The sequence below is a fragment of the Denticeps clupeoides genome, chromosome 20 (genome assembly GCF_900700375.1).
Source record: "Denticeps clupeoides chromosome 20, fDenClu1.1, whole genome shotgun sequence".
Lineage (NCBI taxonomy): Eukaryota > Metazoa > Chordata > Actinopteri > Clupeiformes > Denticipitidae > Denticeps > Denticeps clupeoides.
The window spans coordinates 12,647,751-12,671,422 of record NC_041726.1 but is presented as its reverse complement, the minus strand read 5'-3'; the positions used below and the strand labels follow the sequence as shown (position 1 = coordinate 12,671,422).

General features: G+C 41.8%; 4 protein-coding genes across 6 annotated transcripts; 1 reads left to right on the top strand and 3 right to left on the bottom strand.

Annotated features, from left to right (window-relative positions):
- Positions 1 to 507: 507 nt before the first annotated feature.
- On the bottom strand, positions 508 to 5,113 carry LOC114770105 (germ cell-specific gene 1-like protein). Its single transcript, XM_028963755.1, has 7 exons — positions 4,727 to 5,113; positions 3,174 to 3,700; positions 2,394 to 2,585; positions 2,058 to 2,105; positions 1,771 to 1,929; positions 1,472 to 1,583; positions 508 to 1,326 (listed from the first exon to the last, which is right to left on the bottom strand). The coding sequence occupies exons 2-7, from the start codon at positions 3,367 to 3,369 to the stop codon at positions 921 to 923; spliced, it is 1,113 nt and encodes a 370-aa protein (XP_028819588.1). The 5' UTR covers positions 3,370 to 3,700; positions 4,727 to 5,113; the 3' UTR covers positions 508 to 920.
- Positions 5,114 to 5,992: 879 nt separating this feature from the next.
- On the bottom strand, positions 5,993 to 12,449 carry epn1b (epsin 1b). Of its 3 annotated transcripts, XM_028963702.1 has the most exons (11): positions 12,296 to 12,448; positions 11,418 to 11,524; positions 11,018 to 11,113; positions 10,447 to 10,605; positions 9,677 to 9,805; positions 9,431 to 9,551; positions 9,141 to 9,307; positions 8,406 to 9,024; positions 7,856 to 8,014; positions 7,397 to 7,546; positions 5,994 to 7,108 (listed from the first exon to the last, which is right to left on the bottom strand). In XM_028963702.1, exons 3-11 carry the CDS (start codon positions 11,084 to 11,086, stop codon positions 6,768 to 6,770), a joined length of 1,914 nt encoding a protein of 637 aa, XP_028819535.1. In that variant the 5' UTR covers positions 11,087 to 11,113; positions 11,418 to 11,524; positions 12,296 to 12,448; the 3' UTR covers positions 5,994 to 6,767. The 3 variants fall into 3 exon arrangements, with proteins under 3 accessions (XP_028819536.1, XP_028819535.1, XP_028819537.1); XM_028963703.1 differs by lacking the exon at positions 11,418 to 11,524 and having other exon boundaries at positions 5,993 to 7,108; positions 12,296 to 12,449; XM_028963704.1 differs by having other exon boundaries at positions 6,966 to 7,546; positions 12,296 to 12,449.
- A 152-nt stretch (positions 12,450 to 12,601) lies between these two features.
- Positions 12,602 to 16,696, top strand: necap1 (NECAP endocytosis associated 1). Its single transcript, XM_028963774.1, has 8 exons — positions 12,602 to 12,754; positions 13,970 to 14,070; positions 14,149 to 14,253; positions 14,374 to 14,455; positions 14,695 to 14,803; positions 14,915 to 15,041; positions 15,351 to 15,444; positions 15,558 to 16,696. Exons 1-8 carry the CDS (start codon positions 12,660 to 12,662, stop codon positions 15,613 to 15,615), a joined length of 771 nt encoding a protein of 256 aa, XP_028819607.1. The 5' UTR covers positions 12,602 to 12,659; the 3' UTR covers positions 15,616 to 16,696.
- Positions 16,697 to 19,593: 2,897 nt separating this feature from the next.
- LOC114770106 (serine/threonine-protein kinase SBK1) lies at positions 19,594 to 23,584 on the bottom strand. The gene is made up of 4 exons (XM_028963756.1): positions 23,275 to 23,584; positions 22,092 to 22,236; positions 21,793 to 21,995; positions 19,594 to 20,529 (listed from the first exon to the last, which is right to left on the bottom strand). The coding sequence occupies exons 1-4, from the start codon at positions 23,278 to 23,280 to the stop codon at positions 19,780 to 19,782; spliced, it is 1,104 nt and encodes a 367-aa protein (XP_028819589.1). The 5' UTR covers positions 23,281 to 23,584; the 3' UTR covers positions 19,594 to 19,779.
- Positions 23,585 to 23,672: the final 88 nt, after the last annotated feature.

Sequence of the window (23,672 nt, the reverse complement as noted above, 5' to 3'; positions counted from 1 at the left end):
AGTACTGTACTGGATTCTACACACTGGATCTGAGATGGTCTCTCAGTTGAACATAAATGGGGTGAAACGAGGTGTTAGCTCATCAAAACAAAACTATATTGAATCAAAACAGTGTTTACATTATGCAAATGTATACATCACCATAACATTTTGTTTTGTATTTGTTTTGTATTTGCTATGCACCATGTGTTTTTTTTACTTGTTTGTTAAAGTTTAATTTAGAAATTGGAATTGGACCTGTGGCCACAACAGGGTACATAGTTGCATTTTCTAACTAGCTAACTTGCTCATGACCTAGACTTGCTTCTAAATGAGTTGCACTAAATGCCATTAACATCCAGCACCTCTTCCTTTTTTTATGTTGTGGTTCTCAAAGCTGGGTTCAAAGTGGGTTTCAGGGTAAATTGTACAATAATTTGCTTCAGCTGTCTAAGGCCTAACCTGACCAAGCTGCCAAGCTCAAGCAACATCTAACTACATGCAACACAGTGTTGTGTATTACAAATCTATTGCAATGCAGTTTTAATAGCAGGTATTAAAAAATATAATACTTTGCTAGCCTTACTAGAGTTGAAAACTCTAATAGCACCAAATATTTTGTTCAAGGCTTTTTGGTGGTATTAGTTCTCTCCATGTAATTAATTGGCCATTTTATTCTGATGTAACAGTAAATGATCAGTAAACTCAGGTGTACTGAAATAGTTACATTTTTTTACAATTTTCTCAAAGATGAACCTAAAAGCTGAGTTTATAGCTAGAATGGAAAAAATGTCCAATGGTCTTCCAGTTTTATCATCAATCAATTTTTGGTTTGTACCGAGTGTAGTTCAGAGTAGTGTCATAATTGTCTGCCATCTTGTCACTCTCTTACTTTCAGTCAGTGTCATTGCCAACATCTTCACAGTTTTCAATCCATCCTCTCAGCACAAGTCATCCTCCCTCCCTCCGTCCTCCTCCAGGGCCTCCTCCATTTCATCCATCTCTCTCTCACAGTCTTCACACCCTTCTGTCCCACACCCACCCACCAGCACCAGGCTGCGGGGAACCGGAACTCCCCCTGTGTCTGGCCCTCCTCCACTGGCCTGCGGGGTCCACATGGGGTCAATGAGGGTCCCCTGCTGGGAGTTCTGCAGCAGGCGGCCGATGGAGTAGACCCCGCTGCTACCAGACGTCACCACTTCATCATAGGACGGTGCATGGCTGGCCGCGCGTGCCTCCTCTAACCGAATTCTCTGGCGGCGCCTCATTTCGATGATTGTCTTGGTGTAGGAGTTGAGTGTAAAGACAGCTGCAGCCATACAACAGCTGAAGGAGATCCAGGCCATGCTGTAGACGATAAAGGGAAAGAAGATTAGAATTGATCCACATCGTGCAATGTGCAAATTTTATGTAATTCCTGAATAATGCCAGTCCAATTAAATGTAATCACCAGACATGATTAAACAAGGAAAGCAACTAAAATGACACTGACGCAAATGACCAGCCGTAGTCCCAGGTCTGAGGTCTCCAGTCTTTTGGGCCAATGCTCACAGTCAGCTGGAACACTGTGGTGTACATCATATGCGCCACCATTCCCATCATACCTACATGCACAAATACATCAAATCCAGTCATGTGGACTTTAGCAGCAGAATTATTCATTAAATACAGTCATGTGTGTAATATTAGTTCTTTAAACAAATTATGGGAGTCTATCACATTTCCCTTTCTGACCATCATTTGGCCCATGCAGCTACAAGTTGGCTATAGCAGTAGAGGGCTTCAGCTCACCCGAGAGGACGGTGCATACGGCTGCGAAGGCGTTGATCTTCAGCGCATACAGTTCCTTGTTCAGACAGAGAAAGAGAAGCTCAACCCACATGAGCAGGAAGCCCATGGCCAGCAGACTGATGTACATGAACTCTGATATGACCGACAGCCACAGCACCCCTACAAAAGGTCCAGTCAAACATACAAATGTAATGGTTTACATTCGTTCACGCAACCTTTAGGTGTACAGAAAATTGATTGAATAAATGTATTATAACTAACAACAAAGACGATTTTCTGAGTCTGACCTTGTGTTTCTCCTGGCGTCAGCTCAATGAAACTTCTACAGATTTCCTCTGAAATAGAATTATGATTATGACATTCCCCAAACAATTTACCCCAGAATGAGTATATTTGAATAACTGCAAAATTAATTTGCTCTGTTATGTGGACTATGAGGCAATTAATCAATGCACAGTTACTAATCCAAACAACAGGAAGGGTTAGCACTGCTATAGCCCAGCAATAACCCAGTGCTGATTAATTATGGAATGATTAATAGATTAAAACGGCATAGTACAAATGAAACTTACTGTAATGATTTTTACCACGTCCTTACACAAAGGCCACTTCAAACTGCTTACCGTCATTATGTTTCTCACAGGACTGCCAGAAGCCAGTGTGGAAGTATCGCAGCATGTATTTATCTTCACCCGTCTCCCAGATATAGTGCACTGCGTTGGCCAGCTCTTTTTGCCTGATCTTGGCCAGTTCCTCTTTCTGGTTTGGTGACATGGTGACATTGGGCTCTCTCTTTGGATCATTCGTCGGACTCTCTGCGAAGGGATTTTTAAGGGACTGCAGCACTCAGACTTTTCGAATTAGAGGCGTTCCTCAAGGCTCAACTCTTGGACAATTGTTTCTATACTGTGAGTATTTTATATTGATATGATATACTCAGAGTAAATTACTGATCTGCCCATCAGACATAATGCTCATAACTTCAGCTTTTTTTAAACCTCAAAAAAGGCCAATAAAATCAGGAAAGAAAGCACAAACAAAACAAGAAAGTTGTTTTGCACAGAGAAGCAGTGACAGGTTTCCCTAGAAAATCAGTGATTCAAACGAATAACCCCAAATATATTAAAGACAAAAGTTGTTTTGCACAGAGAAGCAGTGACAGGTTTCCCTAGAAAATCAGTGATTCAAACGAATAACCCCAAATATATTAAAGACAAAAGGTGTATTAAACACTCAAAAAATCATTGTAAGCAGCTCCTGTTAATGTATTTTTGCTATAGCAGTTCATGTTTTATACATTTTTTTAAGATTTTATCATTTGAAATAATAATTTAAAGCATTATTTGAATTTTGAACCTTAAAGCGAAACTCGCTACAGTCCTGTTAGATTAGACATCTCTTACCTGTGGTGTAGGGCTGGCTGTTGTTCTGTCCACAGTTCTTCATCTTGACAGGCGATAGACAGAGGGGCTTGACCACCTTGTGTGTCCCCTCACACCAGTAGGAGGTGCAGAAAGCCAAAACGGAGAGTGTGAGGGCAAGGGAGGTGAGGGAAAGGGAGAGGAGGGAACGGGAACGACGGGACATGTGCTTCAACATGGTGGAAAAATACAACAAAAAAAGGGAAAGAATAAAGGTGGAGGACGAAGTGTGAAGGGAAAATGATGAAAGGCAACAAAAAGGGATGTTTGGAGGGTTGAGTGAGGGTTGTGGGCAGAAGGGGTGGGATTTATGAGCAGATGAGTATTAAGGGATCTAACCAAGTGTGAGCTCTGGGAGAGAAAGGCAGATGTGTGTATGTAGATTATGAACGATGAAGAATAAACTGTATGGGGCAGGAGAGTTGAGGACGCCTGAATATAAAGAATATAGAATTGTATAGTAAGGGGATAAGAAAAGGGTCACAAACCAGATGAATGAAGGATTTAGCCTGAGAAAGGAAGAGAGGGAGTGTGAGTGAGTGAGAGAAAAGCACCAGCTGGTCATATCAGTTCACAGTAACAATAAAAAAAGAATTGATTCTTGGTTCAGAAATCATGCTGCATGTGGGAAGATCTCTTCACACCTGACCTACAGAAATCGAACTGATTAGGAAATTAGGAATAATCTGGAATAGTCTTGAATAAAAAAACCTATAAAACACTGGGAATATTGGCAACATTAGACACATATATGAAGAAGGACCTGTCGTGGAGGAGATCTCACAGATTAGACATGTGTCACTTCACGTGACAACAACATCACCAGCAGCATACATCTGTTGATGAATATGAGTAACAACAGAGGCAGCAGAGTTCATCAACTGGGCGCATTTTAACTTGATATTGTCTTAAAGTTTCAAAGATTAGGGGGTTTCTTTTGCCTTCGTAATCACACATCCAATCTCTGAGTCCACCTCTTCACTTCTTTTTGTAATCCTAAAAAAATCTGGGTTAATCTGAGTCAGGTTAATCTTTTTCATTTCTTATCATCTTGCATCCTATCAAGGCATTTAGAAAAAGAAGAGATGAATCTTGTATTAAGATAACATAACATAAGATAAAATAAGATGATTTATTAGTCCCACAAATGGGAAATTTATATTGTCACGGCAGAAAGTGGACAACAGCATGCCGACAGAATATAATATAAAACAAATTAGTATACAAATTGTAATTAAATATTGCACTCAGAAAAAATAAAAGCCAGAAACAAAAACGTGACACTATTGAGCTAAACAGGGACATGGAGGAATATTTATCTCATCTGCATTTATGTGTGATATTTAGGTTGATATATATACTAATATATACTTTGGTCAAAATGTAAATACATCCATATGATATCTTCAATTCTTTCTTGGAGTTAAACCAATATATTTTTGTATAGTGTAAAACAGGATCAGCTTTGTTCTCACACAACATCAACTGTCATTCACAGCATCACAGCATCATTTCTACACCATACAGCAACTTACCTATATCAAACAACAGATCCCATCTTCTGTTCCCTCTTTTCCCTCCGACTTCCTCTCTTCCTCCGTCACTTTCTTCAACTTTATTCTCCCTTACATTCCTTTTTGTCCACGTCTACTGCTATCAGAAAACCCCTTAATCACACCCCCATCTGTTACTCTGGCCTTTAGAGCTCCCTCTCGCTTCGCTCTCTCTCTCTCTCTCTCTCTCCCCTTATTCTCCTTGCCCTTGGCGCAGTTTAATTAATCAGACTCGTTTCTCAGCATCCATGTCTTCTGGTGTCAGACCCCCCATGTTACATGACAGTGTTGCTCTGCACGCTGCTGCCAGTTGTGTGTGCTGGGGACAGTAGGTCTCTTGTCCATCTGTGTCTTTATTAAACTGCCATCAATGTACACCCACATGGTTCATTTCACCATGTTGGATCCCAGTGGATCCTCATTCTTTTGAAACAATGAAATGGAGAGCTGGGGCCTGCAAAGAAACATCAAAACAGATGCGAATTTTCAGTGTGGATTTCAACATAATGGAAGTGGTAATTAAAACGTTATACTGGTCATTATTAATACAGTGTTAGAAGAAACATGACATTAACAGGCTCTAAAACACTCAAATACACAGAATATGGGTCCAGGGTGGTCTGTCTGCAATGATCACCTTTTTGGGGATATTTGGTGGAAAAGTAGGGAGTCCAGTCATCCAAACTCTTGTCTGGAATTTGCTCACAAATCCACCTCTATTTATGTCATACAATGGTTAGATCTGACCAGTCCAGATTTGGCCTTCGGTGAAACTGATCCAACTACGAGTGTGTGTGGTTTAGACTCCCTCTGCTGTTCAAGATGTGTTTCAAGTTAAACTGATGAACCCCAGTTCATAGGTAACAAGGTCATGATCGCAAGTATTTTCTACATCGTATTTGGATTTAGACATGGATGTGTGGAATGATGTGGTTACTAAGTGTGAACCATGGAGGGAACGTTGAAAAATTGTTGTTGGGCTAATTTCTTGTCCTCCTGCATACACGAATGCTTGTTGAGCGTTCAAAAATGAAGACACACTGGACTTCTTTAGTTCCTTGAAGACGTTTCGCTTCTCATCCGAGGAGCTTTGTCAATGAAGGCCAGTTGCCTTTATTTGAACCCTTTTATCAATTACTGTGACCAGGATGACTGAGAACCTTCACCAGATTCTTGTTGATTGTTGTTTAACAAAAATAATTCGATCAACTTTCCATTCAGTTTATTTCTGAAGTGTACACATTCACACAAAACAACACAGCTCTGACATACTGCGCATTGTAAAATAAATAGTTTTTTTTTGTATAGAAAATTAAATTCATAATCATAATAATAATAATAATTACAACATACAGAATTGACATATCAATAATAAAGAGAAAATCCAAATAGTTACATTTGCATTAATTTATCTATGGGTTGGTTAAATAAATAAATAAACAAATAGATAGATAGATAAACAAACAAACAAATAGATAAATAAATAAATTCTACTTAATGACAAATTGGAATGTTCTAGTACTCATCCGTACTGCATCCTGAATTTCCAGTCCTGGCTGTTTCCACATGTGCTTCTTTAAAAACATTTTTACATTTTATCAATAGCATATTACTAAGATTGTTCAATTTTATGAGTCACGACTGAATAAAGTACTGCCATTTACACTATTTCAAATATGATGGCAAATCATTTATTCATCCATCCATCCAATGTCTTCTTTTTCACGACATCTAAACAAGAGGCCTGAAAAAATTAAGCATTTCTATATCTATAAACTTTCTAACTCTCACATTTTTCTCATAAATGGTGATGAGTATGAATCTCCTTCAAAATGAGAATCTTCAAGATGAGCTACATTTGAAATCATGTATATAACTCAGAGGGACGTAAGGTTCAAAATGTTATACTGCTTTTTTACTTTTAATATTGTATGCTTTTTATACACACATATATCATACATATAGAGAAGGTGAGGCTCGGAGGGAAGGAGGGTTATGGGATGGGTGTGATGAGTTGATTATCTCAGAAGATGAAAGGATTCGTCCCACTGGGTCCCTGTATGGGGACCCCTGTCCCCATTGGTGGGTCTGAGGGTCCTGCAACCACCCCAATCGGTCTAACCATCGCTGTTTGTGTCAGGGGGGGTGTCATGGGAAAGCTCCCAGCAGACATGCTTAGATTATGAAGGGGTACAGCTTGAAGAGTGGAGGTATGCTGGGACACTGGCATTCCCATATTGGTGGGTGTGGCGAGGCCAGGTCCAAAGCTGTTCTTCGGGGTGAAACCACATGAGCTAGGAGTGCTGGGAAATGTTTGGTTGAACCAGCTATTAGGCAGAGTACTGCCCATGGGGCAGGTCATGCCTGGGAAATGAAGGAACAAGGGAGGAGAATGGGGTGGTGGAGAGCAAGCAGAGAGAGAACAGAGCATATATAGAGAGACAAAAAAAATTACACTACAACCTTTAATGTCTACAGGACTATACCTACTGTACAGGCGGGAGTATCTACATGGCTAATCCTACAAACAATTGCACAGAAAATAAAAAATACGGCCACACATACAATTCCATTGTATGGCTAATAGATTTCTCTTGTTCTCTCTCTCTCTCTCTCTCTCTTTTTATTCATCTCTCTTTTAACCCTCCTTACCATGAGGGGCAGCAGAAGTGGTGGGGATGGCATTAAGTGGGGGCTGTTTAGGTTTGGGTTTGGTGGAGAGGAGCGAGTCTAGGTTCACCAGCGATGCTGCGTCTCCCAGGAAGGAGCCCCCCGCTTTCGATTCATCTGCCTCAGAGTTTCCTGGAGAACACAAGGGGACAAACACTGTACAGCATCCATGACTGACAAACAATAAATTAGTTGTACACCAGGCCTGTAGGTAAGAGTGAAAAACTTTATGTACCTTAATTTGATACTGAATAAAATGATATCCAGCATGAAAGATACACTGAAATCCATTATAAAACCCAGATCCATTTCTACATACAGGAACAAAACTAGATTCTTATGGACCATGATGTAACATGGGCTAATATTTTTAATTGATTTTCTTAACAAAGTAACAATAACCATATTATTAAAGAAGAATGACAGAAAAGTGGGGCTAACCATTAGTAGCACTTTCAGTCGGGGTCCCCCAGGGGTCTGTGGAGGCGGCATTTGTGGCTGTAGAGCTTCCGTCACCCCATGGGTCATTATTTGCTGCCATGCTGTCTGATGGAGCTGCTGGGGTGCCCCAAGGGTCATTAGAACTGGCTGTCTGAGGGGCTGAGAAGGACAGCATTTCATAGGTTAGTATCGCTCAATGCATCTTAGCAATGACAATTGATTCAGGTCTGAATGTTCGTGTTAATGACTGCAACTAATTATGAATGCAGCAGCATTTTGTTTACTTCCTGTGTGGGGAAGTAAATCCTAGCCATCCTAATCATATTAGAAACAATCCCTACATAAAAGACACAGAGTACACACTTATTTGCCGATAGTTGTGGTGCGTTTGCATGTAGTCGAGGATGGAAATCAGGCATGACCAGATGAAAATATTTAAAAATCACACAAAATCACATTACATTAAGTTTATTTTATGTAATTATATGCTAGCCAGGAGTGCCAGAAAACAAAGCTAAAATACCACTTATGCTGGAGGTAAGCAAGTCACCTGATGACCCCCAGGGGTCATTGTCAGCCTTGGTAGAATCACCAAATGGGTCGGAGGGCGCCGTTGCAGACACGTCCCCTCCTCCACCCCAGGGATCGGACGTAGTTGTGGGTGCATCTGACGGCGCCCCCCATGGATCAGAGCTTGCTGGGTTATCATCAGAAGACGTGTCAGCCACAGGGGCGCCCCACGCATCGGACGTATCTGACGTGAATTCTGCAGGGGCGTCGGAAGGTGCCCCCCAGGGGTCATTGCTGGCTGATCCTGTGTCCTTCGAGGTGTCACCCGCATCACCCCAGGGGTCATTGCTGGCAGGAGCCTCTGTCCCTGTTGCTTCTGCAGGTTCACCCCACGGATCGCTGGAGGCGGGTGGTGACTCTTTCGCTGTGTCCCCTGAGCCGCCCCAAGGGTCGTTGGTGGTGGTGCCTGAATCTTTGGGGACATCGCCCCCATCACCCCATGGATCGTTGCCGGCAGGGGTATCTTCACTTGATCCACCCCATGGGTCATTTTTGGTCTGTGCTTCACCACCCGGAGCCCCCCAGGGGTCAGAGTTCGATGGGGGTGCTGCCGTTGCACTCTGTTCCCATAGATCAGGTTCTGTGTCACCTTCCTTTGCCTGCATATACAGTAGGTTCAGGAGTTCAGCCATGCACATACTAATAAATCCATTTTTTATAATGCAGTTCATGCTGTTGCCAGATCAGGTCTAAGACTAACTGAAGAATCTGTTACCCTTCGCTCTTCTTCTTTTCTCTTGGCCTCCAGTCTCCTCTGCTCCTCCTTCTTGGCGGCCATGCAGGCCGTGAGGTCGGCCACTGACGGTATGTTGTCCAGGGAGGGGAGGCCAGTATACGGGAGAACCACGGGTTTGTCCTTCTCTGCAAGTGCCTCTGCAGCAGCTACAGAAGACAAGTTACATACCAATTTCTGAATATGCTCCTGCACTCACCAATACAGCCAACAACTGACATTTAATATTCCAAATAATCCAGGTCCCACCCCAGTTCTTCACTGCTCCGTACCTGAGGAAGCCTTTGCCAGTTTATCTTTTGTCTTCATTGCTAATTCACGCTCTTCCTTTAATTTCTCAGGATCCTCGATCAGCAGCAGCACTATCTTGGCCTTCTCTCTGACATTGATACCCTGCAGAGGCCAACACACCGTCATCAGGGTTTTGATCAATCTGAAGTAAAAGAATACTTAACAAAATATAACTTGAATATGAATAAGCTTTTAAAATAATATAGCCAGGGGTACTTAATGTGTACCTGATCCTTTCCGTCTTTGTCTGTGAAGCGGAACTCGGTGAGAGGTTTGACAACATGAACATTCTCCTGGCACTGTTGAACGACTCGGTCGGACCCTGTCTTCAGTATGTACTCCAGGAGCGTTAACGACTTTAAACAGAGAGAAAAAAGGTCAGAAGAATGGGAAAAGGGTACTATCTACGTCATTGCATGGGCCTGACTGCAGTCGTTAATTCCAAACAGTTGATGCATCATGAAATGCAGGATGCAACAAGGAAGACCCAAGAGATCTGGGCAGCAAGAATCCTGCGTTAGACAGTAATAACAAGGAAATATCTCGACAACTGGTCTCCTCCGTTCCCAGACAGTTACAAGCTGTTGTCAAATACACACAATGTCTGACTTATTGTAAGAACAGTTATAAGAATAACAGAATAAGATTACCAACATGAGTGCACAAATTGGTTCCTATTTTAAGTTTTGAGGACTTCCACATGTTACACAATTTAAAAAAAAAAACATCACGATAACAATGTTCAGTGGTCAAATGTGTGACCACAGCCAAAGTTGTTTCTCTAATGGTTAGTATAAAGTCTAGTTACCAAAAATAATATTTTACATCTAAACCCATGGAAACACCACTACTCCAGAATTGGATGGATGAAGTTTAGATTTGCTATTTGTTCACTGAATACCTTTGCTTTGCATAATAAAGAATAATAGCTGTAAAATGAAAAGCTGTACATATTTTTAGGGTCCGAAAAGCAAAGAAAATAAAAGTGAAATTTCACCTTGTAGACGTGCCGCCAGTTCTTGGCAATGTCATTCAGGCGCTTAAACAGCATGCTCATGATCTCATTGCAGGCCACCATGTTGTAGGTCAGATCCGAGATGTCGGTCATCTGGGAGCTGGATGGACCCCATGGGTCATTGGAGGTGGCTTCTCTAACCTGCACGACGTCACGGAGGGAACGGCTAAGTGCTGCGTTTCGGCTGTTACTGTGTAGCCAGGGCTGAAATCTTTTTACATAAAACTGGATAAAACTCTTAATGGAACAGAATTTCATGAAATCAGTTTCATCATCTATCAAGCATATGATTTTTAAGAATTATACAGCACCTTGCAGTGTTAGAACACATTTACAGAGTGTATGTCTCATTGGAGAGAAGTGTGTGATAAATATACAGATAAACTTTCTGCTAGTGTCATCTGCTAACATTTCAGCTTGACATCAGCATTTACTCCCAGAATGCCTTTCAAGCAGCAACATTAATGCTGGCCTAAGCACAAAAGCCTTCTTGCCACTGGATGCGACTAAACAAATCAGAACGAAACCTGCTGAGTTTCTGTATCAGTCTCACCTTAACCTCGGCCTCAGAGAAGTTCTGGACCAAGTTCTTCAGCTGTCGCCGCAGCATTGAGTGCGTCATGGTGTCAGGAGTGTCGTTTTAGTAGTGCTGAAAAGCAAACAAAGCCACGTGATTCCTGTTTCAGCTCTAAAAACTACATTTCACACTCATACGTTAATTTAATACTGAATTATAGCCTTTACCTTTATGCCATTTATCAGACCCCCTGTCCAGAGCAACTTACAGCAACTTATCAAGTGGAAGGTCAGGATGTTACATTTATAAATGGATCCTTGCAGGCTAATTAAGAATTGACTGTCTGCAAATCTACAAATGTGTTTGAAACCCAAAAATGGTCCAATGCTCAAATATAGCTGATAATTTTCATTTGCACATAGAGGCCTGTCCTCACCCGTCTGAAATCGGGGTCTCTGTCTCACCAGTCCTGTTCGTGTCTCACAAGCTGCTCTTGCCGTGAGCTTCCCAAGGCAACAACATTTGATCCGATGGTGCAAAGGCCTGAAAGACGACCACATCCAATCATTTTTAATCGACCCTCCATGGAAACAGTTTACAGGCCACCCAGTCATCAGCTATTTCATGACACACCATGTTTCATAATGCACCATGTTCCAAACATACAGAACTTGATGGGTAATTTTGAGTGAATGACAGTTACATGCAAGCATGTAAAAAATACAGTACAAATACAGATGACTGAGTGTTTAGTGGCTTCTTAGTAGACAACTTACTCTATAAATACTGGGACCAAAGTGATTGTTTTTCTCACAATAAATTACCCATATCGACCAGTGCCATGATAGTGTGGACCGATCCAACGTCCTGCGGTTCTTAGGGACGCCAGAGATGAATGTGTTACAGTTAGGAGGTGACATGTACAGAGGGACACCCAACACCCAGATGCAAATCCTTGTAAAGAGAGAAGCGGCTCGACGGGCCTCAGCATGGTGGCTTTTAACGACATAAACGCGTGCATATTCATGCATTAATAACCTGCTCCGCAGCCACCCGGCGGTATCGTCGGTATCGATCAGTCCCCGTTATTGGGGAATATTAGTGCGCCGCAGAGCAGCGGAAGAGGACGGCGTGTGAAGCGGAGGCTGCGAGGGAGGCTGGGTGACGGTAACGTGAGACCCGCTGGGCTGCTGCACGTCGCCGATCGACGCGGTCTACGTCAACGTCAGCAAAACACACTATACACAGCTGTGGCGGGCATATTGTAATTATGAAATGATTTTGATGTCAATATTTGAAGAGAAGTCTACCAACCTTGGGGTGATGGGGATGGGAAGCAGCCTGCGCGCTCCCGAGAATACCGGAAATTTCCGCTTCCGTTTGTCGCCTACCTGTCAAAAGAAATCCACTAGACCCGCCCATTTTGACGTCACAGGGGCGTGGCAATGAGAATAATTCTATTTTATTTTTTCTATTTATTTTTTATGCCATTTTCTAATCCGAATAGAGCAAGAAATCGCTGAGCCGAATCTTAAAAGGCTCTGCGCATTTCTGGGCGTCTGACTCGCATCCGCGCGCCCGTGCCCGCGTGCGCGCGTGCGTGCGCGTTCACGCGCGCATCCCGCATCTCTCGCCGGGAATCTCGAGCAATGTTTTTTTTTTTTTTGCTTAATTCAAGATGGCGGCGGAAGGGGAGTACGAGTCGGTGCTGTGCGTGAAGCCAGATGTCAACGTTTACCGCATCCCGCCCCGGGCCTCCAACCGCGGCCATAGGTGAGAGGTTTACACGCAAAAAAAAATAATAATAATAACGTAACATTGTGTCGTGTATCCCTGAATGAGCGTGAAGAATGTTGACGTCAGCTGATGATCAGCCGTAATTCTCCAGGAAACGGAGAGCGACGCACCTGCTGTTCCCCGCTTACGGTCTCACGCCTGATAGCCTGTTTCATGATGTAATGTCATTATTATTTTTATCATATTTACTTGTTATGTCCTTCTGTCGTGAAGGATGGGAAATATATACATACTTACACACATAAATATATACATACATATATATTTTTCATTTTGAAACTAACAAAGGAAATCATTGCCAGGTTTTGTTCGCCGAATGTAAAAAAAGCAAATGAGTTCAACATATCATAATTCAATTAGGCTACGTGTCCCCTGGTGGGCTGATAAATTAGCTGTGTGTGTGTGTGTGTGTGTGTGTGTGTGTGCGCGTGTGTGTGTTTCCCTGGTAACCCAGATTCTCACACTGACGTGGCTGCTGGTGACACTTCGGTGTAGCCTAATGCCAGATTTGTTAGTTTGAGCAAAATGAACTCATTTAGCTAAATTGACTCTGAACTGCTTATGTCGTTTTGTTTTATTTGTCTGGCTCACTTTTATTATTTTGGTGTGATTTTATATGAGAATATAACAAAATTGTGTGTGTGTGTTAGAAAATATTGATACAGCAATATATCACGATATTTTACGTGGTGATATTGTATCAACGTTTTTTTTATATAGAAAATATGGTGCTGGCTCAGTCCTTTACAAGCACCACACCAACCTTGGATAACTGGATCAGACATAAATGTCTTCTTTTTTTTGTGTGCAATTGTTCAATGTGTTAAAATTCAGTTCTGAGTTATGTTGTTTTGGTTGAATTATTAATGTAATGTGATCCACACAGATCATACAGAGCATCTTGTATATCAGCTCTGTTTTTACGTTTTCAGTGAACTGTAGAATATTGTAATATGTACAGTATCCCAGTATATGGTCATATAATCGTATCGTGACCCACGTATCGTGATACACGGTGTATCGTCCAGAACCTACCAGACACCCTTACGAATGAAGACACTCAGGGTTAAGTGTCTTGCTCAGGTACACAATGTTAGTAAGTGGGGTTAGAACCTGGGTCTTCTGGATCATAGGCGAGTGTGTTACCCACTAGGCTACTACCACAATACAAACGACGGCTGCCTGTTTCAGGGCCGCAGACTGGAAACTTGACGCCCCTGACTGGACTGGTCGCATGCGGGTGACGGCGAAAGGGAAGGTGGCTTTCATCAAACTGGAAGACAAAGTCTCAGGTGAGCGTAAGGCCAGAACATAGTGAAAGGTCAGAATCGGCAGGGCTGATCAAATCTGTCCCCTTGCTGCTTTTTTAGGGGAACTGTTCGCCCAGGCGCCGGTCCAAGAGTATCCCGGCATCGCGGTGGAAACAGTGAGCGACTCGAGTCGGTATTTTGTGCTGCGGATACAGGATGACAATGGTGAGTGATCCAGGAAACGGAGAGCGACGCAGTGATCAGATCAGCTTCTCCCCCATTTAGATTTTTTAGATCCCCCATTTTTTTATTTTCACTTTTGATGTTCCTCAATCTGACCCCCAGGTCGCAGTGCATTCATTGGAGTTGGCTTTGGGGATAGAGGAGATGCCTTTGATTTCAACGTGGCCCTTCAGGATCACTTCAAGTACGTCACAGTTGTTTTAAACAGACGTGTGGAAGTCCTCAGAACCTCAAATAGGAAGCGATTTCCACACTCATGTTCGTATTCTCATTGATTAACTGTTCTTACAATAAGGCAATAAGACAAGTATCATATCAAAGTAACCATTCTGTGTATATGACAAGCAAAAAGTGCAATTTGTGCAAGAATTACATGATTTCATTTACTAGTGATATATATATATTTTTTTCGGGTTATCATAGGTGGGTGAAACAAGAAACTGAACTAAGCAAAAATGCTCAGGCTCAAGACACAAGACCTAAGCTGGATCTGGGTTTTAAGGAGGGTCAAACCATTACGCTCAACATTGGGGTATGCTGTCATCACTGCATCTTCCATAGAAATTTAAAACATTTTATGCATTTAACCTTATTTAGTGAATATAACACTGAGGGAAATAACCAACATTTTTTTTTGCCCCAGCAAGGGAAAAAGAGGGATAAACCCCGTCCACAGAGCACAGGGGGCTTTGGGATCCTCCCACCACCTCCAGGGGGAAAAATAGCTCCGCCTCCAACATCAAACCACAACACAGTACAACCCACAAGTGGTACATCAACCCATATACAAAATATGAACAGTTACCCAAGTAAAAAAATGATGTAATGAAATTGCCCTATTTTTGAGACCTGGACATTGGGTCCGGCTAGGTTTTTAGAATTGTTCGGGTTTTTAGCCTGTCACGTCATGGGCATCCTACACGCCTATTCACATTGTTTTCCCATCTGCACGTGCTAGTGGAAGTATCACCCACTACACACTGAAATGAAAAGTGAACACAGTAAATAGTCTGAAAATTAATTTGTGAAGATCCAAAAGCAGAACGATTGATTTATTTTTCACACTGTTCCCTTTTCAGGTTGTTTGCTTGAGCTGGACAGTAGCAATTCTAATACAGTAGTCCAGTCCACCCCTAGTTCTGATATCTGGGGAGACTTCTCGACCCCCTCAAGGTATAGACTTTTTTTTTTTTTTTTTTTTTTTTTTTTTTTTTTGTGCAAAGAATTTTTAGTTTTAATAATTTTCACACTTTATGCATCTCTAATTGTAGCCTGTCTCCATCCAGCTCTGTCCCACAGCCAACCCCACAAAACTCTTCCTCCACCAACTGGGTCCAGTTTTGAGTCTCCTTCATCAGCATCCTCCATCCGCCTTATCATGGCTGCCATCTTGCCCGATTTAAACAAAGCCCTGCTGCAGCAGCGAGTCCTATAATATCCCATTGGACCCTCCAACCGGCACTACAGCACTGAGGAGCTTTTGCACTGTTCCGACTATATTTAAAAATTATATTAAGAACAATAATGCAGCAGATAATGTAAACGTAACAGAACAAGGGCTAATGTTGTCCAGATCATGATTAATATGATGTGCAGTGTTATGAAGAATGAGGGGTATCAACACAGGATGCTCCTCTGTATTATATTCACATGCTTCATGGTTTCATGATGTTTTTGTGGCTGTTGTTTATGTTGTGGGTTAATTTAACTAAAGTAATGGCGACCTCTAGTGGACGGACTTATTCATACGTACAGGCCACGAGTTGCAAGAGCATTCTGCTTCACAAAATAAGGACTCACTCTTATGTTGTGGGTAGATAGTTGTGGGTTTTCCTGGAGAAAAGGTGGAATGTAAAGATGCCTTTTGTAAAAAGAAGAAGCAAAGCTTAAATCTCAGAAGCAGATTTTTGATTGAATGTATAAAACCTATAGAGAATCTAGACCATATGCAGCTTGAACCGATCTTTTAGTGTCAGATTGAAGAAAGAGGTTATATATAGAGCTATAACTCTGTCCAAAATATAATTTGCACATTCATTTGAGCAAAGGCCTCTTGAAAAATATGCTTTTCACCGTGGAGGCCCAAATAATTTTGCTTTTTGGGATCTCTGAATGAAATATCGTGTAGTGATCTAGTCGGGGTAAGAAAGAAGTGGAACAGGGGCTTTGCAATTACAGTTGTAAAGAAGCTGGAGGGATTTGGAGGTCTACGTGTGTGCAATACCAGTACAGATGCATGCATGGGCAACGTGCACTTCCACACCACTGCAGAGATCTAAAACTTCCTACTGCAATGAAATGCAGGGCTGCCGATGCGCGTTGATGTCCGTCAACCAAAGAGTCTCAGATGTTTCAGCACCATCCTATGCTGTATACGGCTCAGTGCAAAATTAAAAATAAAGTGTTCATGAATTTGGTGTGAAAATAACTTTTTACACTTTATATTCACCGAACAAATAGACAATGAGGATTGTTTTTATTTTCACATTTAAAAAGGTTTCTTGCATTTTAGCCTGAGTGCTTTTAAGGAATCAATATAATATTAAGTGATCATGTCATCTTTGGCCACCAGGGGGAGGACGCGACAAAAAGCCAAAAATGAAGGCATCCTGAGGGTGAAATTATGCAGAAACTGATAACAGCTGGCCAAAATATTAACTTCCTTACCCGTAAAATGACACACGCTCAATTATAACTTCCTGTGTGGTCGTACGTTTCTCCCCCCCCCATTCTTCCCATTCTTCTGCTGACTTATTCACACACAGTTGTTATCGGAGGCATGCTGACCTCAGTGATGGAAACTCCCTCAGAAATACCAAGCTGACCTCAGGGTGGAGTCGGAGGAATAACGGTTTGGGAACTTGGAGGATTGTGAGCAGACACGTTTTGTTGCCCGTCTTGTTGTTGATGATGATGATGATGATGATGATGACAGGTCAGTGTCCGTTTGGAGATTAACATGGTTCAATAAGATCAATTGCAAAATTGCAACGTTTATTAGACCACTTATTACTCACGACAAGCCCTTTTATTATCATTTTATTCTGGGCGTCGTTTCACCTTTTTTAACAACCCAAATTTAGACATGGGTGGCACTATTCTCAACACGTAGAGAATTATGGATCCATCCATTCATTATGCAGATCAATAGACGTTCATTCCGCCATTCTGCTTGTCCTTAACCCGTGTCTTTAACACTTTAAACCCTATCATTCTAAACAGTTCACATGGACTTTTCTGTTGTTTTAACTGTAAAAGTGTCACACACCTGCTGTGAGTTTGTGCCATTTTTCGGGACTGCTTCTTTCAACATGCGGTACTAGTTTGGCTTTAACAGGGTGTAATAACAGAAAAACACAACAAAATTACAAAGGTTTTTACTAAATAAGGCACTCAGAACGCACGTGAATAAAATATGTTGAATGTTCATTATGAACTATGAACTATAAAACACTGAAAAGTACCAAAGTACCAAAGTAAACTTCCAAGGAGAGTTTCTCTCTTTTTTTTTTTTTTTTTGCAGCGTTCTTGTTTGTATTTTCACACAAGTGTCCTAGGACGTCGTCATAGTGCCAGCACTAATATCACTGGAAAATGCTGCGTCTTTTTTTTTTTTTACTTATGCAAATTGTTTGAGAGCTATGGTAACTTAAACGTTCCTCTGTTCAATTTCTGTGCGGTAAAGATAATGATTTCTAAGCATGAGAAATGCCACGTGAACTTGCTAAATGCATGTTTCCACACTATCTTTCCATCTTTCTAACCACTCACACACAAAGAATTTGAGGTAGAATGGGTATTGTTTGAATATTAATGAGCATGGACTGCTAAGGAAGTATGCTTTGTGTGTGTGTGTGTGTGCGAGAGGTATACAGTGATGACGGCTCTGAGCGCATAATAAATGGGGCCTGATGCTATTTTTGAGGCGGCGTGTTCATTAGACTGCAGTAAACAGTGGATTCCAGATTCATTCCACAGACCCCTGATCCCCGCACGGCCAGACTGGCTTTGGTTTGGTTCGTGTTACAGTTCAGAGGGCGGGGTCAGGCCGGACAAGTCTGGCCGTGCGAGGGAACACACATCTGCTGCCCCTCGTCTCCTACGGCCATTCGTCTGAAACCAAACGTAGTCAGTAGATCTTGATGCAAAACTGAAAAGACTGATGTTCTCCGTCTCTGGTTTCACGAGTCGGGCCGCTGATGGACACCGCGACCTTTTCAGCAACGACAGTTCGCCAGCAGTTGGTGTAAACAGAGCAGTCACGCTGGGCCATTGCGCTATTGTAATATACATCACACCCCATAACATCGAAGTCGAGATGCTTGGTTGGTACGTTAGGTCTACTTCTTCGAGTACGGAAAACTGACACACCCTGGCACAGTATCAAAAAATATTAAGCTAAGCTGAGTTTCACACGGATAGAATTTCACACAAACATGCAAGTGAGCATAAGTAGCCTCGCCCTCACCGGCATGTTCATACAGCCAGTTTAATGACGCATATCAGATTAGATGTCAGGAATCGGTTGCAAGGGGGGCATACGCTGTGATCCTGCCCCCGCGCTCCTCCTTCTCATGCACTAATAAAACTGTCCGTGCCTTAACAAGGCCTTTAAAAAACGACCTCCGTCTCTAGGAACAAGTAATAAAATTTTTGGCCGGTCTTTTGATCTCTTAATTTTGTTAGTGAATATTATGTGTATGGAACGATATTATGAAGGGAAATTTGACACTTCATGCCGCGAAATGCCAGGAAACGCAAGAAATGCCAGAGAATCTGAATGCACAGGCCCGCATGCCCATAAAGAAGCTGAGGGTGATGACAGATGTCAAGTGACAAACTGTTCTTATATGCATGTGTGGGTCGACACAATAACGTGTTGTAAGATGCTTCCTCTACTTTTGCACCCAGAAGCCAGTACCGAACAGATATGGACACGTCCTGTGATACGATTAGTAGATCTGTAATTGGACAATGGTGTTAACAGCTCATGGCCACACACCTCCAACGCTTTGAGATTGAATCCCAACTCAGTCCTCGTATGTGTGGAGTTTGCTCTCCCCGCAGGTTTCCTCCGGGTTCTCCGGTTTCCTCCTGTGGTCCAAATCCACATACACTTGGTGAATTGGCGACTCTGAATATTCTGTTGGTGTGAGTGTGTGTGTGGTTGCTCACCGTGCGGAATGAGCTCTAGCAGCCAGTGGTTATGAGGTGATTCTTTTCACCTCACCTTCCCCAAAATCATGGCTTTCAAACATTGTTAGCAACTTATATTGTTGGAAGCATGTAACTGAGTTAGTATTGAAAAATGAACCATGCCAGTGCATCTGGAGGACATCCTCCATTAATAATTCCTTTATTACATGTGAAGTTAGTAACAGTTAGCAAAAAACATTATCGAGGAAAACGCATATGTTCGCTTCCATTGCCACCATGACTCCCTTCAAAGGAAAGTTTAACCAAAAAGGTCTTTACAAGTTGCCACTTGTTCCTTTGACCTGGGAGCAGCTACTTTGAGCAACTTTTATCATTACTGACTAACTTTGTCTGGTTTTTCTTAAGCCAAGCTCCACAGAGGTAGACTGGCACTTTATCAGGCCCACCACGAAGGCAGGGCAGGGGGTGTAACAGCAAAAGGAAGAGAGAGCAGGCTAGTGGCGTAAAAAATCTGAACTGAGGAGCCACGGCGGCGGCAGCAGCTTCCTGCTGAAGCTGGGTCAGTCCTTCTGACCCTCCTTCGTTCCCACTGTTATCCATTTCACTGCCGGCTTTGCTTGACTCAGTTTCAAACCATTCCTTATATTTCCCATATGCACGACTGACAGAGCTGGTCTCTTGCCAGGGTAGAGTCCCAGTCAGCATGGCGTAGAGCAAAACCCCCAGCGCCCAACTGTCAGTGCTGGCGTCCACTGTTACCCACACACGCGTCTTCTTCTTCTTCTCCTTTGGGTTACCATTCTCATCCAAAGTGAGGTCTGTGTTCCCCAGTGCACCCGAGGCAAGGCTTCGTTCCACATCCATTGCTATCTCCGCCTCAGGTGTGCAGTAAGCGGAGCTGTACCAAACGCAAGGCACTCGGGCACCTTTGGCTTTCACCATGCCGAAGTCTCCCAGCTTCACCCAGCGGCAGGCCTTATCACACAGGAAGATGTTCTCGGGCTTGACATCGCGGTGGACAAAACCCAGCGAGTGGAGGTGGGTGAGGGCACCGCTAATCTGCGAAGCCACCCTCTGCACAACCCCCTCCTCCATACCGACCTGGTGACAGAACAAGGATGGTCTGAATTCTTTTTTTTATCTGTAACTATTGTAATAGACAACTATTCATACAGTGTGAATTGGCATAAACATTCTGATTTGATATTAGGCTAGGGAATCGATTGTTGTTTTCTCTCTCTCTCTCTCTCTCTCTATATATATATATATATATATATATATATATAAATCTGTGAACAACCATAACATTGTAAAACATTAAGTTTACAATGGCACCTGGTAGTTGAAAGCTTACATTAAGCAGAAACCTGAACATTTTGTTGACATGTTGGAAGCAGAAAATATAGGCAAGCATTGTATTAGAGCCACTGACAAGTGTAAAAATGGGTCATGGGATGGATGTGAGGAAGGGTGGAGGAACCCTGACCAACCATAAAGTTCCTCATTATTTAATGTTCTTGAATGTTAAATATTGCATTATTTAACATGTATAACTCTATGATCTTAAAATAAAATGAGGTCTGAAGTCTGGCTTTCTGGTTGCAGTTATCATATTATCATTATTAAATTGGAGTAGTCAATTTAATGTTACAACATTTCTAAATGATAAAGAGTTAAGTATATTAATTCATAATTTACTAAATGTATCAAAATGTGATTACTTTCATATAGAAACTGAAATTGTTACACTATTATTACATTTTAAATGGGTAATTACATTTCCAAATTAAATAACATTGGCTATAACGTTTATGTGTGAGCTAACCAGCAAATGTTAACAGTATTGTGACAACCCTACTTTCTATATTCCTGTATTAGTCCGGGGTGGCTTTTTGCTTTCCGTTTGCATTTGCACAACCCACAAGCAAAACAACAGCTACACTATGTCATTTATTGACAAAATCAACATGAAAATGTCTGTAATCATATTTACTGTGTGTTTTACATTGACTTTTTAATACTACTGACTGCTGGAGTTTCATACAAAATGTATGCTTTCTCACATCAGGCTTCTTTAAAGTGAAAGTGAAGTGGTTGTCATTGTGAAGCACTGCAGCACAGCACACAGTGACACACAAAATGTGTTCTCTGCATTTAACCATCACCCTTGGTGAGCAGTGGGCAGCCATAACTGATGTTCATATATCAATGATTGTTGAGAAACAGCTATGGTGAGAACATGACAGATAGGCAGTACTTTCACCAATAGTTATAGAGACATTGAATTATCTTATCAAAAGTGAAAGGGCCTATGTAAGAATGCACCACTAGATGGTGCTGCTGTAATAATAATCAGCTACAAACCTCTGGTACGATGACGTCGTACAGGTCTCCATACAGACAGGCCTGCTGGGCAAAGACATAGTGCGAGGGGGTGGAGAACATGATTCCGAGAGCTGCGGTCAGCGAGGGATGAGTGCAGAAGGCCAGGGACAGATTATACTCCCTTAGGAATGAGAACAGAGAGGAGGAGCTTCGTGGAAAGAACTTCAAAGCCATGGGAGTCCCTGAAGACCGTGGCCAGGGATACAAAAAATGTCAAAAACGAGGAAAATGTGAACAGGGTTAGTATTCAGAGTACGGGTTGGAATGTTGTGATTCACCTTTCTTTTTGTGCACTGCCAGCATGACCTTTCCATATGACCCCTCACCCAATGTCTTGATGACCTGGAAGTGTTCTGAGACCTCCAGTGGTCCCAGTGACTGGACAGTTAGGTGACACAACTCATCCAAAAGCCTTGTGGCCGCCTAACAAGATGGTACAATAAAAGTTGTCAAATGTTATGTAATAATATGTTAATTATTCGAACATCTTTCATTTTCATTCTTACCAGTCTGGTAACTTTATCAAATTAAATCATCATGTACTAAAAAACATATAATGAGATACTATATGCAAAAGATGTACAACAGAGGCAAAAGGTGGGGGAGTTGGGACAAATTTGCATAATAAAGTGTGACATATACAGTATGTCATAAAATGTTTAACATATTATGGTAATATTTCCATTAATAATATTGAACCAACCTTCTTACACAGGGACAGTCCCTGTGAAGCAACTAAAGGACAAGGTTAGGTGTCTTGTTCAGGGACACAGCTGTACCAAGAGGGATTTGAACCTGGGACCTTGTGGTTCCTTTGGCTGACAGGCAAATATGACACCCATTATGCTACCACAATGTTTGCACATACTGTACATAGTATTATATAATAAATATTATATAATATGACAGTGGTAATGCTAGGCCAGGACTGATGGTAAAGCTAATGGGTGAAAGGACAGTGTTACATAATAAAATTGTCACACCTTCGTGATGAAGTACAGGCAGAATTGTGAACTTTTGATGAGAGGGGATTTGTAAATTGGGATTGGATACGTACATATGATGACATGACACTACTATTGGAATTTATGAGAGTATAATATAATTAAACTACTAAAAAAACTTCATACACAAACACAAATAATACAATCTATTAAAAATCATATTCTGTACAGTAATTCAGATTCATTTAATTTACGAAGCATTTAATTGTGCTCGCCATGATTGCTAAATATTTTAAATTAAATTTAAAAGTAAAAAAAGAACCTTGCATTAGCCCCTGTGGTCAATGTGTAAGGAAATGCATGAGAAAATAAAATCTCAAAAAATATTTTTGAATTCTGTAGATTCTGAATTCTGTAGATTAATGTAAATTATCTAAATTATGATAATTGTTAAATATGCTATAAATGTGTTATAAATTAAGCAATAAATTATTTCAGAATTCTGGAATTCTCTCACCGTCATACTGGTGTCAGGATGCTGCTGCCGGCGCTGTGATCCAGATTTTTAGTCAGGAACTTTATAATAAATAGCCCTGAATAATTAGTCAGAACATCCTGTGCTACATAAGCCTGACCGTGTCTGCATTTTGATGTGTCCACTCTTTCCCTCTTCATCATCCTCCCTTCCTTGCAACAGTCCTGCCCACCGCCTGGTTGGCTGCGCAGAGAACCTTTCGATTGCCCCTCCTTCAGGGATCTCATCTGCTCTGTTGTGGAGTCGGTTGCTGTCAATAAAAGATATTTGGAGGCTGGTCCATCACTCAGCTGGTCAACACAGTTAACAGCCAGGCTCCTTCCTCCCCTCTCTGACCCTCTCTATCCCTCTCTTTCACTGCAGCTTGGCCAAACAGGCTC